General features: G+C 54.1%; 4 protein-coding genes across 4 annotated transcripts; 2 read left to right on the top strand and 2 right to left on the bottom strand.

Annotated features, from left to right (window-relative positions):
- Positions 1-10: 10 nt before the first annotated feature.
- On the top strand, positions 11-3,105 carry B0T26DRAFT_676212 (uncharacterized protein; the record flags this gene model as incomplete). The annotated part of the gene is made up of 4 exons (XM_060439948.1): positions 11-459; positions 550-1,020; positions 1,150-1,301; positions 1,364-3,105. 4 exons carry the CDS (start codon positions 11-13, stop codon positions 3,103-3,105), a joined length of 2,814 nt encoding a protein of 937 aa, XP_060296774.1.
- Positions 3,106-8,325: 5,220 nt separating this feature from the next.
- On the top strand, positions 8,326-9,445 carry B0T26DRAFT_855214 (dienelactone hydrolase family protein). Its single transcript, XM_060447684.1, has 3 exons — positions 8,326-8,679; positions 8,839-9,092; positions 9,123-9,445. The coding sequence occupies exons 1-3, from the start codon at positions 8,416-8,418 to the stop codon at positions 9,436-9,438; spliced, it is 834 nt and encodes a 277-aa protein (XP_060296773.1). The 5' UTR covers positions 8,326-8,415; the 3' UTR covers positions 9,439-9,445.
- Positions 9,446-9,580: 135 nt separating this feature from the next.
- On the bottom strand, positions 9,581-10,467 carry B0T26DRAFT_676210 (uncharacterized protein; the record flags this gene model as incomplete). The annotated part of the gene is made up of 3 exons (XM_060439947.1): positions 9,581-9,606; positions 9,640-9,659; positions 9,704-10,467. 3 exons carry the CDS (start codon positions 10,465-10,467, stop codon positions 9,581-9,583), a joined length of 810 nt encoding a protein of 269 aa, XP_060296772.1.
- Positions 10,468-12,924: 2,457 nt separating this feature from the next.
- B0T26DRAFT_676209 (uncharacterized protein) lies at positions 12,925-13,500 on the bottom strand (the record flags this gene model as incomplete). Its single annotated transcript, XM_060439946.1, has 1 exon — positions 12,925-13,500. The coding sequence occupies one exon, from the start codon at positions 13,498-13,500 to the stop codon at positions 12,925-12,927; it is 576 nt and encodes a 191-aa protein (XP_060296771.1).
- Between the last annotated feature and the right edge of the window lie 2,509 nt (positions 13,501-16,009).

Raw genomic sequence — 16,009 nt, 5'->3', positions numbered from 1 at the left:
GTGCAGCAACATGGATCCCATCTCGGCGATTGGTGTCGCGGCCGGGATCGTTGCATTTGTTGATTTTGCCTGGAACCTCGTCACGGGGACACTCGAGCCTGGAAAATCGGCATCGAACAGCATCGCTGACGACACTGATGTGTTAAACGTCATCAGTGACCTCCAAGCCGTCAGCTCAGCCCTGCGTGTCAGCGATCGGAAAGCGGACAACTACGAGTTCTCGGCACACTTGCCGGCCCTTTATGCCATTAGCGACGACTGCCACACGGTAGCGACAGACATGTTGGCGGCTCTCGAGCAGTTACAGAAGAGTAATACAGACCGTGTGTGGCGCAAGTTGAAGGTCCAATGGATGAGGATGAGGAAAGAGGAGAAGCTCCAAGGAATGGCCGCCAAGCTCCGGGATTATCGCCTGCAGATTATTCTTCGCCTGAATCTCATTTTGAATCTCATTTTGAGGTACCGACACCCCTCACCCTCACCCTCATCTCCCGTGGATGTTGATCAAGAAAATCATTATAGAGATCAGCAGTGCTCCCTCCTGTTCAGGGTCGAACAGCTCAGAGCCGAGGCTATCATGAGCAGGATGGAGACCCTGACTCGGTTCGACTCGCTGCGTGACAAACTGGTAACCGCTGTCTCCAATCTGGAGAGTCTTCTGCAATCTGGCTCCAATATTACCAGCAGAACCTCTCCTCCTCAAGACGCGGTGACGTCCTTGGAAGCTGTGCGGGAGCTGTTGTTCGGTCTCCGGTCTCAAGACACGGAAATCCAGATCCAGCACCAGATTCTACGCCGGCTCGCCTGCCCCTCTGTTCATTACCGGGAGGAAGCAATAGCAAATGCGTCTGACGGTACGTTCGGCTGGATTTTCAGCCATGCCAGCTCCCAGAACGCTCAAGATACGGGGGGGGCCTCTGACCAGCGGCCTATGCCGCACCACTTCGGATTGCCCTTGGAGCAGAACGGCCCGGGCCGTCCCTCGTTAGACGCCGAGCGGGACGCCGAGAAGCTCCGAAAGTACGTTCGTGAACTGTTCGAGTGGTTGCTGGTATTCGGAAGCCGTGTCTTCCATCTCTCCGGAAAGGCAGGATCGGGCAAGTCTACACTTATGAAACATCTCTGGCGTCATCCACTCACAAAAAAAAGGCTACAGCAGTGGGCACATCCAAAGCAGATTGTAATGGGGCGCTTCTACTTCTGGGCCGCGTCCAACGACGGAGGCCTCACGACTCTGGACGGGCTCTACCGCTTCCTACTCTTCGAAGTCCTCTGGCAGTGCCCGACCTCATATCAAAGGTGTTCCCTCGGCAATGGAAGGCAATTGGAGGCCATGGCACTCCACAACCCTTTTCCGCTCTAGCCTCTGAGATGTTCCACCTGACCGCCATGGTGGCGGCGTTTGATCTCCTTATCGAGCTCTCAGCGAGCGAAACCCGTCGGTTCTGTTTCTTTGTCGACGGACTCGACGAGTTTGCGGGTGACTTTCTTGCCCACCGAGACCTCGTGCAGAGGCTTCTCAGCTGGGTCGAGTGTAGCCATGTCAAACTGTGCACTAGTTCCCGGCCAGAGCCAGAGAATCTGGAGATGCTTTCGAAACCCCCCAGCTGTCTTGTTTCCCTTCACGAGATGACGAGGATTGACATTCAGCGTTTCAGCCAGGCCATGCTAGAGAGCGACAGGAATTTTGACTACATCAGGGGAGAATGTCCAGAGCTGGTGCATCGGATAGCTGAGAGAGCAAATGGTGTCTTTTTGTGGGTTTATCTCATCATTCGGCTGCTGTTGGAGTCCGTCGCGCAGCAAGACAGTATTGAGATACTTTACGCCAAGCTGGAGTTCGTACCCCTGGAACTCAACGACCTTATGTTTCAGCGCCTGCTGAAACCCCTCAACTCGATCGACGAGCTGCGGAGGAGACGTATGCTCTACTTTGCCCTTACGGCGGCCGAATCGCCCTCAGTGCACGCATTCGCTTGGCTAGATGAAGTAGATCGCCCCGGATTTCCCTACTGCCTTAATATCGGGTCTTGGTCGGAGGACCAAGTCAAGGCCCATGAACAAAAGACCTCTGCACTCCTTCAATACCTCACCAAGGGCCTGTTAGAGACCGTGACAGTCTCCAACGCCTATCAGCTCGGCTTCTTGCCGTGGGACAACCGCACTCCAGTATCAGCTAAGCTATCATCGTCTTACACAACCGTCCGATTACTACACCGCAGCGCCTACGACTTCCTCATCGAACCTGAGCGGCTCGCAGGATTCAGAGAAGCCTTTAAAATCCTTGGGCCATTCGAGCTAGTTGAACTCCGAATAATGGTCGCCGATCTCATGGTGCTGCAACGTGCGGGCAAAGACACGCTTTTCCGCAATCTGACGAACCTCTTGCTGGTAAAACGCCAGCACGACTTCCCCGCCGAGGAGTTGGACCGCCTGTTCAGCGTGGCATCAAGCCTCGATAGCAATGGCCGCGCCAGCACTCTACTTCGAATAGCATCGGGGGCGGAAGAAGACTTCCGGCAACTCGTGTCGCTTTCCCACCTGGCCGCCTTCTGCAGGCAGTCTCGTTACATAGAACGCAAGGCGAGGAGTCTCGGGCTTGGTCGGCCCCAGTCTGCTGACATGAGTATCCTACTGAGCGCATTCTTTGGGGGTGGTAGCGCAACGAGCAGAGTCATTTCTTTGCTGCTACAGAGCGGCGCTTCAGTGACGCAGAAGATACGGCTGTCGGCGGAAACTGATTCGTCATTTGCTCCGGGCGCATCCAGGTATCCTCCGTTTGAGCCCAGAGAACTGGTCCCGGTCTGGATACCCATCGCTCTTCGCATTGCCCACTTCGTCTTACACGAGTACTTTACGACCTCTCTCGACAGAGCCGCAGACATGATGCGGGCTTTCAAACTCATCCTTCGGGCGGCTCCGCCTGGGGTGGCGGATGACTGTTTACTTGAGCTGCACCCCCGAGTTGGAGATTTAGATCCGGCCAAAGTGGCGTATTGCGCGCTGCGAAACTTTGCCAAGAGCCCGTATCACCCATTCGACGACGTATCATTTGCTGAGACGAGCAGATCTCACGAGGTCGCCGGCCACCACAGGGCTGAATGAGAGCTTCAACTGCGGCTATCAAGAGATCAAAAGCCAGCTGCTGCTGGCCGTCAGATACTGCCATGGTCTGCCATCTGGAACTATGACAGGCAGGAGGGGAGTGAGTTAGGAATAGTAGCTTTGAATTGGAAGGGTATTCGCGTGGGATCCGGGCTTTATACCATACTTTACGGCAAGCGATAGACGACTTCGCTATGGTCTACGTCGAGGATATCTTGGTTTATAGCAAGACCCTCAAGAAGCACAAAAAGCACGTGCACCAGGTGCTGAAAGCTCTTGCGGGAAAGGGACTCTCGGTTAACCACTATAAGAGCGAGTTCCACACGCAGAAGACGACTTTTCTGGGATTTGAGATATCGCCAGGGGAAGTTCGAATCGACCCAGCAAAGATTGCGGCAGTTAGAGACTGGCCCGCACCAGAGAACCCCACAGACGTCAAGTCCTTTATTGAATTTATAGGGTTCTGCCGGATGTTTATTAAGGGATTCGCGGCTATTATCGCGCGACCGCTTCATGAACTCACCACCAAAGATACCCCTTGGGTATGGGAGGAAAGGCACCAGCAAGCCTTCGACTTGCTTAGGCAGAGGATGATCGAGGAGCCTGTTCTAAAGCTCCCCGATTTCAGCAAACCTTTTGAAGTCGAAACAGACGCTTCAGACTACGCTCTGAGAGCAGTACTCAAGCAAAAGCATGAAGGCCACAAGCACCCAGTCGCCTACATCTCTAAGGCTCTCCACGGCGCCGAGCAGAGATGGCAGATTCACGATAAGGAGCTAAAGTCGATCATCTACGCTTTTGAAGACTAGCAGCCATACCTCAGTGGAACAGAACACCCCGTACAGGTGTACACCGACCACCAGAACCTCCAGCAATAGGCCAAGAAGCAGAAACTCAGCGGTAGACAAACGCGTTGGGCAGAGTTTCTCGCGCCATTCAACTTCGAGATCCACCACATCAAAGGCACAGAGAACGCCAGGGCGGATGCTCTTAGCCGGAGACCAGACCATCGGGTCAAGGGCGAGCAAGTAGAATCTCCACCGCTCTTTGAGAAAGACGGAGACGTACTACGCCATCCGATCGAGGATCGGTACGACTGTTGCATGGTCTACAGAGTAGACTGGGCCAACGAAAAGGAATACCAATTCCAGGTCACTACTCTAGAGGAAGAAGAAGACCTTCCGTTCGGTACTACTACCGACGGCCTAGGCAAAGTCTGGTACGAAAACAAGATGTACGTCCACCCGGACGTCCAGGCGGAAATGATCAGGGAGCATCATAGCGCTAGGTTCAACGGACATCTTGGGCAAGCAAAGACGCTCGCCAGAATCCAGCAGTGGTACGACTTTCCCAAGATCAGGTCTCGGGTGAAGGAAGTACTAGAGGAATGCGAGGAGTGCAACAAGAGCAAGGCAAAACGGCACATGCCGTACGGACTCTTGGAACCACTACCAGTCGCGGAAGATCCATTCAGTTCGATAACTATGGACTTCATCACCAAACTACCACCCTCGAAGGACCCAGTTACGGACGTGGTCTACGACGCGGTTTGGGTAGTTGTGGATAGGTTTACGAAGTATTCGTACTTCGTACCCTTCAAAGAGACTTGGGATACCGCACGGTTCGCCAAGGTCTTTTGGAAGCACATCGGGTCAAAACACGGATGGCCAAGAGAGATCATTTCAGATAGGGACAAACTATTCGTCTCCAAGTTCTGGAAGAGTCTTACGGAAGAGATGATGACGAGAGACAAGCCTTCGACATCACACCACCCGCAAACCGATGGGCAGACAGAGCGGCTCAACCAGATCCTGGAAACCTACCTCAGGATCTACGTCAACTTTGAACAAGATGGCTGGGTCGACCTCTTACCAAGCGTAGAGTTTAGTTACAACACCGCGGTTCTGGAAGCTACCGGAACCACACCCTTCTTCAACCTCTTCAAGCACGACGCGGATCTTAGGCAGGGACCACCTGCGGAAGCACCAAGCGCACCCCGTGCAAGAGTGGTTGCAGATCAGGTCAAGGAACTCCATAAAGTTTATCTCTCTACAAAATTTTTGACGACAAAACGGCCAAGAAGCTGGACTTCAAGAGGATTGGACTGTCCAAGATTGAGAGAAAGGTTGCGACTTCCAACTACGCACTTTCATTACCCAGCTCGATGAAGCTGAGGACCAACGTCTTTCATATTTCACTTTTGGAACCAACACCCAAGAATGCCGGCTGGAAGAGGATTTCGAAGTCGAGGACTTCGAAGAGGAATACGACGTCGAGCGAATCCTGGATTCACGACTCGTACGAGGAGAACTTCAATATCTCATTAAGTGGCTTGATTGTGGGAACGAGGAGAACTCGTGGGAACCAGTTTCACTATTGAGTTGCCCAGAAAAGATCCAAGAATTCCACCAGCAAAATCCAGATCGACCCAGAGAGCCTGCAAGGGCAGCTCCAAGGCGCCGAGCGCGGGCACGACGATAACCCCTACTCAGTTGTTAAGAACCCCACCGCGCAAGGCGGTACGTCAGGGCCCAGGCGAGGGGTCTGCGGTAGGAGCCTGCGGGGATTCGGCCAGATGGGGCAAGCTGTCGGCCCAGGCGTAGAAGGAAGGCGTGGGCGAGAAAGAGCCTGGAAACGGGGGACCAAGAGCGCGCGACGAAGCGGCTTGGGCTTCAAGGGCAGGAGCGTCGGGCACAGGGTTGGCCTTTTCAAAGTCCACCATGCCGCGACCAAATAACTCCTTCCCTCTAGTCCGAAGATTCTTACGGCGTTGACGGATAGAAAGGAGACGGGTGATAAGTTGATCTTCTTCGCCCAGGGCTTGTTTTTCCTCAATATTCCGGGCTACTAGAAACGGAAGCGAACGAAGAAGATAAGTAGGAGGAGGAAGACGCACGAGCAGAAGCAAAGTCGTTGCCGCTACAAGCGACCTTACGGCTGATACACTCGCTACAGCGTTTCGATTTTTCGGAAACGATGCATTCGCGATCATTGCGGTATGTTGCACGCGATCGAAGTTGACAGCGCATTGAATTGTCTGCTCCCTAGGTCTAAAAGTACAGAAAAGAACGCTTCCTTATACTCGTGGAGAGAAGGCAAGGGAGGCGTTGTAATCAGCCCGAAAGAGGGAATTCCGAATGAAATGAGGACATTCCGAGTCAAGAATGAAGGAAATAACAAAGAATGAAGGAAGCTCAGAGGCATGTCAACCAGGGCCTGTCCAATTCCATGAAAAGTGGGTCAATTCCAGACGACACGGTAGCAATTGGTGCAAGGCATTTCTGCAGGAGTACCGTACGCGCGGGTATACGAGAGTAGGGAGGAATCGGAGGCGAGCTTTCGCTGTGCGCGACGAGTCTTCATCACAAGGTTAGCCATTGCGATTTGCGCGACGAAAGGGGGAACAGAACTCACGACTGGGGATGGGCTTCGATTTGACGGAAGGCGTCAGTTGTCGGGGCGCCAACCTCGGAGGAGGAGTATCGTGTTACGGATCCCTGAAGGGATGCACCTCGGTGGGTCCTGCTGAGTCAATCTCGGCCAATCAGGAGTGTCCCACGCCTCTGGCGCGTGACATGGGACCGGGCCTGGTTGACAGCCAATAAGAGGTGTCCCGTTTCCCGTTCGCGGGACACGGGACCTTTCTTTCAGGCCCCGCGTCCCGGGCACAGGGGCCGGGACCCTGTGACCATTTTTATTGGTTCTACAGATAGATATATACGATGACCGTACCCATGGTCTTAGATAGTTCTTGCTTGGTTCTGCAAGCAAACAATACACATTCACTGCACTCATACACTTTGAGTGGCATTCCAATTTGACTGTATTACCCGTGCGATAGGAGCTTGCCCTTTGTTTTATCTTCATAAACCAACCCCAGCATCCTGTGGAGCCCGTGCTCCCTTACAGACAGACGACCCTAACAGTCGAGTGGTTTGTAATATCTAAGTGGCAGGCCTGTAGCAGAGTTCTAGAGACCTGTGGCAGTTGTCACGACCAGGGCAAGGCATTGAGGTGAACTCAGTCCATTGGGTGCTATCGACGAAGATTCTAAACTGAGGAGGGAAAGAAGGAAAAGTCCGACAACGCGTCGCGTGCTCGCGAATAAGTTTTCATCTATCAGTGGGGTAGGTGGGGCCTCGAGGAGGCTTCTGATAGGCCCGGGGGTTCTGGGCGGCTCTGGCTGCTTGAGGGCCAGTTTGGTGGACGGGTCCTCACAGCAGTCAGCTTGCTTCCCTCAGTGCCCTACACAGAGCACTGTTGTACTGGACCGTAGGGCACAGTTCCCTACAGTCTACTCTGCAGAGCCGGTCGAACTACCCTGCACTTACCGATCTACCCTGAACTTAGCTCCCGCCTTAGCTTCCGCTTCAGCTCCGCCAGCTACAGTACCGAGCCCACTGTAGCACCCTACACAGGTGCCCTCTTACAGGCCTGTCAGGCACGCAGTTCAATGGTAAACAAACAATTGTAATTATACCATCAGCCCCTCTGTAATCACGAACTTCTGCTCGAGTAGTGATCCTGCGTGCTGATGGTGGGAGCCGGAAAGTCCGGATAATCATTCGACCAAAAAGACTTTTCGGTGCATTGTTTGCCCTTGCACACTTGCCGTGTCTTCTACTATATAATTTCTCGAGACAGCACCAGTCTACCATGGACGAGAAAATTTTCGAATGAAACGGTAGTCCTGAACTAGGTGTATCTACACATCGAGTTGCAGTTTGTAGAGCAATGATCAATCACGATGGCAAAAGTGCGGCTCTGCTATCAATTTCAAAATCTATCAGAAAGGCATGGTGCTCCCTGTGTGCATGCGTGGTTCAATAATTACAAGCCCGAGGTTGCATTCCCCACGGGAGACTGCACCGAGAAATACCCCGTGGCTAATGGCCCGAAAGTTGGCTGCCTAGCACCACCATCGGCGGCTGGTCATGCAGCAGATCACCTGCAGGGCGACGCATCGGGAATAGCCCCGATTCCGGGCAGGACCACGATAAGACACACACTAGCAGCTAATCACTGGAATTGTTGCAGGACGACGGGAATCAGACAAATAAACCGCTCACGAGAGATTTTTTTTTTTGGGGGGGGGGGGGGGAGGGGAGGGAGATAAGGACGGCCAACCCCGACGGATGGGGTCTAGACCTATATAGAGAACCAAGACCTCAATCATCGTGCCTAGGTCTGAGACAGGTCCAGCTGCGGTCTCCACATCCTAATTAATCCCGGCTCCGAATCCCGATTGTCGAGCAAACATTTCCTTCCTCTCCCGTGTCAGTCATCACGTAATATCCTCCGGCGGCCGGCATGGTGTGTCCCGACTGCCTCTCGGGGCGCGTGCGGACCGAGACGCCGACGGGGACCGTGACCAAGATCCACGGCCTCGACACGTACGTAGCGGCGCCGCCGGACGGCGCCGCGCCCAAGGGCCTCGTCGTCATGGTGTCCGACATCTTTGGCTGGGACTTTGTCAACAGCCGCCTGCTGGCCGACCAGTATGCCGCCAGCGGCGGCTTCCTCGTCTACCTACCCAACTTTATGAAGGAGCGGGGCGTGCCGGGTTGGCTGACGGTATTTCCTAACCTTTTTTCATTTTTTTCTTTCAAAATCTTTTTCTTTCTTTTTTTTCATTTTCTTTTCTTTTTTTTTCTTTTCGTATCTAGTCATTAGAGACTCCTTGGCTAGCGCGTCACGGGTTAATTTGACGAAATCGAGCTAACCACGGAACAGGAAGTGCTGTTTAAGCTGCTAAGCAAGTCCGGCGTGGTCGGCTGGGTGCGCAAGCCGTGGTACGTGGCACAGATCGCCTACTACGTGGTGCCGTGGCTGTTCTCCAACCGGTGGGCCGTGTCGTGGCCGATCGTGCGGGCGTTCTTTGATGCAGTACGCAGCGACCAGACCACTGCAGCGCTGCCGGTCGGCGCCGCCGGGTTCTGCTGGGGCGCTAAGCACTGCATCTTCCTGACGCACCCCGACAGCGTCACGTCATCGGGCGACAGCAGCAGCAGCAGCAGCAGCAAGCCGCTCGTCGACGCCATCTTCATCGCCCACCCCAGCGTCGTCAAGTTCCCGGCCGACGTCGATAAGGTCGCGCGCCCGGCCTCGCTCGCCATCGGTGATAAGGACGTCACTATGACCATGGAGCACGTTGCCCTGACCCGCAAGGCGTGGGACGCCAAGAAGGGTGTTGTTGATACCGAGGTCGTCGTGTATCCTGGTGCCAACCATGGGTTCGCTGTCAGGGTCGACTACTTCAACGAGAACATGCTCAAGCATTACCAAGAGGCCGAGGAGCAGGCTGTGAGGTGGTTTACAAAGCATCTCAATTGAGACTGCGGATGTATGGTGGGATTCCTTTCAGTTTGGTCAGGCGAATTCGAGTCTTGTCAGCGTTCGGCAGTCACAGGCGGGAAAATTGAATATTTGCAAGGAACACGGGAGCCAGCCATTATGGTTGGTTATTTTCTGGTTTTCATTCTGCTTTCTCTATTGCATCAACTTAAAACAAGGCAGTAATTTTCAATTACTTACCATTACAACCACCGCTCAATCTAAACACACTGCGTTGGCAACACTGGATAGGGGCAGAACTTACAAAACAACAAGCACAGTCATAACAGCCGACGACGGGGCGTCCGTCACATCGCGCGGGGCGTCCGTCACATCGCGCAGGGCGAGCTTGAGCCCGTAGAGCTCGACAACGTGCTGGCCCTGCTCGTCACCCTTGGGGACGCGGTCGGGGATGCAGGCGTCGTCGGCAAAGTCGATCCCGGCCAGAGTGCTGAAGGAGCGCAGAGGCTTGGCGTGTGGGTCACGCTGCTGGCGCGAGAGGAGCCAATCGCTCTGGTCCAGCGCCATGAACAAAGTCGGCGTGAAGACGCGGCGCACGTGGGCGCGCACAGCGAGGCGCACGAGCAGCTGCGTGATGCTGACATCGCCGAGGCGCTCGGCCGTGTCCAGACGAAGGGTTGTGCTGGGCACCGTTACCGTGAGCCGCGCAGCCCCGTTCTCGTCAGACGGGGTAGAGCGCGCCTCGACGTCCTGGAGGAACCGACCCGCGAACTCGTCGTCGAGCTTGATCCGGTTGCGGCGTGCAACCGATTTGGGGTGCTGTAGCCTCTCGACGGAAGTCACCATGTGTGCGTTTGCCTCGGGCCCGAGGGCCTGCCCTCCGAGCACAGCCAGCAGCCCGCGCAACGCCCATGTTGATGCCGCCTGGTGGAAGAACTCCTTGTCGGCTTCCGACGTGTACGCGTAGACCTGCCCCCGCTGCAGCGCGGGAGGCGCCCGTAGAACCGTGCTCAGGAGTAGCTGGGCATCGGGCACGGCGAGGTCCAAATCCATTAACAAATCCGCCATTCTGCTGTTCTGTTCTGGGCTTTGCTTCAACTCGGATTTCTGTTCTGGGCTATGCTTCAACTCGGATCTGGATTTGTGTCTGGGGTTGATGCTACCGATGCAAATGTCTATATCAGCAGAAATTAGTGGTGGTAATGGAGTAAGAAAGTTGTGTTGAACGAAAGAGGGCGACAGGGTTTCAATTTTATAGGGAGTATTCGACGATTAACAGTGGAAGACCAGTCAATGCCATTGTTACTTCAAAGCGGTCAGGGAGGGAAGAAAAGGGGCTATCAAAGAAAAGACCTTATTGTATTGTGGAAATAAACGCATCAGTGGTTGGTGGTTACTTGATTGTTCTTCAACGGACAGACAAAGAGAAGAGGGATCGTTGCCGCGTCTAGTGCATTCCAGAATGGACCTGTTCTATATTGAGGTAACGCTGAGCTTGGCCTAATGCTGCCGAGGAAACACTTCCTGAGGCCAACGATCGGATTTCGGTCCCGTCAGCTTGTGCCATGCTCGCAACCACGCTGGCTCATCCCTGTCCATGTGCCCGTGTGCGTTGACGGGTGCCCTTCTCTAAGTTCTCTTGCCCTAGTTGATGTAGTGGGACTTGTAGTAGTTGACGCAGTTCTCGTCTTCGCAGCAGTAGATCCCACGTGTCTCGTCGTCTTCTCAGAGCCCATACGAATCTCGTGTGCGGAGTATGGCCCGGCCCTCCAATCCATACTGGGGCTCGAGGATATTCGCATGGTCCCCGCAGTTTCCCTTGTGGTCACAGGTGAGGGCTGGGTGTTCGGGACTGTGCTGGGAACAATGAATTGGCTCTTGCGACTTCCCTCCTCCTTTTCCTTCATTCAGGGATGATCCAGATAGCCGGGGCAAGACATATTCCTTTGGACATTGGCAATGTCCGGGGTCGAAATAGGCCCTTTACCTTGCAAGATGCCGTCCCCTCGCCGGGGAAGCGAGGTACGATCCGCCACCGCGGCGAACAGAATCGACTGCGCTATGCAGGTCGGTCGGCAGTGGCGAGACCGCCTCTGAGCCGAAGGCTAGGAAGGTCGTGGTGGGAGCACCAGGAAATCAAAATCCCTGGTTGTTTGCCATGCCACATAGAATGCGCACCTCTCTTCTCAAATCTAACCCTGACCGCGCGGTTCTTTTCGGTGCCGCATGGCACTGCAACGCTAGGTGCGTGACTCGCGTGGTCGTAGGTCAGGTCCAAATGAGATGAGACACTGGGTTCGCCGGCATCCAAGGACTCTTGTATCGTTGCCCACGAGATTGTTAGATGGTCGCAGACGTGGACATGCCCTTCTCTCCCTATGCAGATGGGCGTCTTGGAAGAGCCGTGTCGCTGCGCCATGGAGAAGAGACATGCCGGGTGCTCAGTTTTACAGCCTGAGCAATACAGAAAGGTGCCTTCTAATAGCCTGCGTCGGGCCTCACGGGACGAGTTGTGCTGGAACACGTCTTGCAGTACAAGTCCCTGCGCAGTAGGGGAAGCAAGAGTGGTCTCAGTGAGTCTGGGATTTTCTCCGTGTTCCACGGTGTTGACTTGAGGTAAAAGCGCCATTTAACGGGAGAGTCGTCGTGAAACCTGCGGAGACGCTCATCCCCGAACAGCCGGACGAAGACACGGCTTATGCGCTGCAGACAGAAAAGACTAGCGTGGTCCGCCTGGCTCATTATTTGTTATGCAAATGGTCTGGAAGCCTTGACAGGAAATCCGAGGGCTTGTTGACCGGCAGCGCATGTTGGCTATGCCGTGATTGGTATCCATGGTTCATTCGTGACAAAAGCAAGTGTGACGGCTCGTGGATGCTTGACTAGTTGCTCTCGGGTCATTGGATCCTCTTAAGAAAGAAGAGAGTTGGTTAGTTCGATTCTGGGAGGAAGCCGGTTTACATCATGGGCTAAGGCTGTGAACCTTGTCGGATCTTGAGTTTAAATTTCACGCTGGCCGAGATTCGAGCCTCCGTAATACGTTAGTCAAGGCGTAGAGCTTTTTATTCATCTCTTCTATTGGCACATGAGAGCAGTGAGCATATGGTAATATCTACTCTCTCTCCAGAAAGGAGACCAGATCCATGGGGATGACGGCGCCACGGGAAGTGGAAAGTCTGCTACATCATGGGGGTCGGCACCCATTTGACAATTGAAAGCACACAGCCAAATTTCCTACACTGCTTTGCACCCAAAATCAACCGTACTTTAATTTATTTCCAGGCATCGACCAGGATGGGAAAATTGCAGTATAGTCCCCGAGTGTTCCTGCCTAGCCTAATTGCTGGTGCGATCCGCGCCCCTGCTGAGCCCAGTCGCACGAGCCCCGTCGATGCTATTATTGGGCTGGCGAGAATTTCGGTCGGTCGGGATGTGCAGCTACTCATCGTTGGCGTAGATGGTGAATCCTCGAGGGAGGCGAGGCGCAGCGTAGACGTCCAAGTCAACCACGGAGACTATACCGGTCTAAACCGAGAGCGCCCGCTGCAACAGGTGCGAGTTGATGGCGGCGAGCGTGACAAAGGAGGCGATTGCCAGTATGCTGGGACCTCGGAACAGGACGCTCAGGCCGGCATCGAAAACACCCTGGCTTGCTGCCCATCGCCAGTGAAGATCCTGCACACGGCTCGAACGGTGTGTGGCCATAACCACCATCTCACGGCTGCTCCGCGGGCGAGGGCAAAGTTGAGCAGGACGGTAACGGCGGCCGAGGCGACGGCGAGCAAGACTGTCGGCGAGACCTCCTAGCTCGCCACGCTTGTCCCGTCGACCGCAATGGTGATGGCCAGCATCAAGGCCACAAAGAGCAATATCGACAAGACTCCAATTGCTGCCGTCCAGGGGAACCGGACCCAGACTCGAGTCCGCCATGGCGGGTGGATGCGGTGTTGGGTCGATTTTGCGAAGTCGCTTTCGTGGTCGCTGCCCTCGTCGCCGGTCGGCACGCGCTCGTCCGCCGACACGCACGGGAAACGGGACAAACGGAACGGCGCTGGTTTCTAGCGGCTGCGGCTCCCGCCGTATCTGTTGGAGGTAGCTCATGTCGGACGAGAATATAAATACTTGGACCTGCAATCAGGTTTTTTATGACAAGAGCTTGATAAAATAGGTTACCTGACTGGTCAGGAAGGGGTCAGCTGAACGGAGCCTCTTTTTTTCTCGTCTTTTTGCCTCTGGCGGCGCCTGCGGTGAGCTGTCCTCGCTTCGCTCGAGGGAATGCGAAAGGAAAGAACCCCAACCCACACACCCACACACCACGACCAGATTGCACACACACCCAGCGGGCCAAAACCTCACTCCTTTGTCACGACCTCGCGCCCGCTAGCCCAAGCACTCCGTCATATATATAAGCAGTGGCCCTCGTCCCCTTCCTTTGCGAGGGCCAGGTTGAAGTTTCACACCAATACCAATCATTGTCGCTCTACTCGTTGTCCACATCGTGACCACCTCGATCAGGCGTACCTGCCCTCACTTACAGAATGGGTAGCTGGCTAAGGAGTGCTGGTTGTGTTTAACCAAGTTATAACCACGGTATCTCTTGTATTCTAGAGCAATCTAGTCGTTCGGCATCTCTTTAGGTATAGGGAGGATCGGGCGGTCCGGAGGCTGGCCACCGCGCTTGGACTTGGCGCATCGGGTCGTGGGAGCTGCGGCTCGAAAAACACACGTTCCTAGTGATAGTAGGGATTGATATGGTCATAATCGTGAAGTATTCGGCGTGTCTGCCTGTAGCTGGAAAGCGACAAATCGTACGTGCGATTGACTGAGATTGAATTGCGAGATTGAGGAAGAAAGTGGTTTATTTTGAGGGGGGGGGGGGGTTGGCTAGAAAGTTGCATTCTACCACCAAAACAAATTCTCGTGATAATTCCATATTTCGATGTTGGTGGTCTAATTGTTGGATTTCTAGGGGGCAAGCCCCATAGGACCCCCAGTGCCTGCGGCGCTTTTGCCCTGCGGCGCGCTCCTGCAGCTTACAAAGCTGCAATTTGGGATCCCCCCAAGGCGATCCATAACGGCCTCACGACAGCAAAGCGGCATTTAACGGCTTAACACGTCCGAGGATTATCCGATCGACCAGTCCCTCGAGTCCATTTCAACATGGACGAAAACTGGCCAATCGCTGTGCGAGAAACTTTTGGCACCCTCACGGTACTCCTACCTCCGGCCCGCAAGCTCGCCTACGGTGACTCCGTTCAGCTGAATAAACCCTTTGCGACGTGAGCGGCGAGAGGGACAGACCAGCCCACAGGCAACCAACTCCCGCCATACCGTCGCTAGGGTAATATAGGTCAGCCAGCCTCCGCCTTAAGAGCTTAAGAGCCCGGCAATACGACATTATACTGCGCGGGGCCCTATTCGCACCCTTTGTCTTGTTGCTGTTCTTGGCGGGATTTCACGGCAATCTGAAGAGCACAGCAGAACTCACAAAATCCAGTCTAGACCATGCGAGTGGCGTTCTTATTGTGTTCTCCTCTCTTGATTGCGAGCTCGCCACTCGGGATTTGGGACTCGCGTGATTGGTCTGCAGCGAGAAAGTGCATGTACGTGCATGTCCTTGGGGTTCGACGATAACGCCAGCCCGATTAGCGTCTTTCTCTAGTCGGGGGAAGCTGGGTGTAGCATTAGAAATTCTTTTGTTGGAGTTTAATGACATAGGACTATTGTTACCCCAGCACTAGAAGAGCACGTCGAAGGAAACCAGGTTCTTGGAATCTTGGATGGGCGCATAAAGTAATTAATGTTGGGGCGGTTACTCCTGATGTACTCACCTTGAGCTAGACCTAATATGCTTTGTGCACAGCCTCCAAGCAGCAGCTGCGCAATGACGCCCTCCAGGTCCCGTGATCACTACCACACTTGATATACTCTCAACTTCAGGCTCTGACGAAGCCTTGAGCGCTCCCAACATCTATTTGCGCTATTTAAATACTGCAGAATTTCGTTCCAACAGTTTACTCCGGCACCCCGCGGTAGTCATCTACTACGATCTAGTGCCGATACCAAAGAGCTGCTTCGAACGACTTCTCGGGTTCTCGGTTGAAATATTCGACGAAAATGCCTAATTCTAAACCCCGAGGATATGTATGGAGATGCTGCCTATGCGGAACGATCAACCATTATAACACGGATTTTGTCTGCGTACACTGTAGCAAGGCACGGTGCTTCTTTTGTATCAAGGAAATTTACAGGAATCCAGTTGACCCGTACCTGGGGACAAACTCGGCCAACAAACCAGGGAGCCAGGCATCAGCACGGCGGACCTACAAACCCCCGAAGACCACGACACCTTACGAACCCTCGCTTGGACCACGTCAATCCCATTCGGTGGGGACAACGACGCTCCCAGATTCGGGCTACGGTTCTGCCTCCAAAACTACAGTCAACGTACATCAATCCCCGGCAGCCAGCCAGGCCAAGTTAAACGACAGTATCTCTATCCTAGCCGATGACATTATATTTATCATAACCAATAACTTATCATCCGATCATTCCCCAGATCTTGTCAGGGCAAACGTCGGAACTTTTGCGCGGTGTCTCTTGGAGTCTA

The sequence above is a fragment of the Lasiosphaeria miniovina genome (genome assembly GCF_030549165.1).
Source record: "Lasiosphaeria miniovina strain SMH2392-1A chromosome Unknown B0T26scaffold_4, whole genome shotgun sequence".
Classification (NCBI taxonomy): Eukaryota; Fungi; Ascomycota; class Sordariomycetes; order Sordariales; family Lasiosphaeriaceae; genus Lasiosphaeria; species Lasiosphaeria miniovina.
The sequence above is the reverse complement of the archived record's forward strand: the minus strand, read 5'-3'. Positions and strand labels throughout refer to the sequence as shown.

Bases quoted from the DNA above. Each gene is read 5' to 3' on its own strand.
- B0T26DRAFT_855214 (XM_060447684.1), top strand. From the start codon at position 8,416: ATGGTGTGTCCCGACTGCCTCTCGGGGCGCGTGCGGACCGAGACGCCG. The intron at 8,680-8,838 runs GTATTTCCTAAC...ACCACGGAACAG, and splicing joins GCGTGCCGGGTTGGCTGACG to GAAGTGCTGTTTAAGCTGCT. The intron at 9,093-9,122 runs GTCATCGGGCGA...CAGCAGCAGCAG, and splicing joins ACGCACCCCGACAGCGTCAC to CAGCAAGCCGCTCGTCGACG.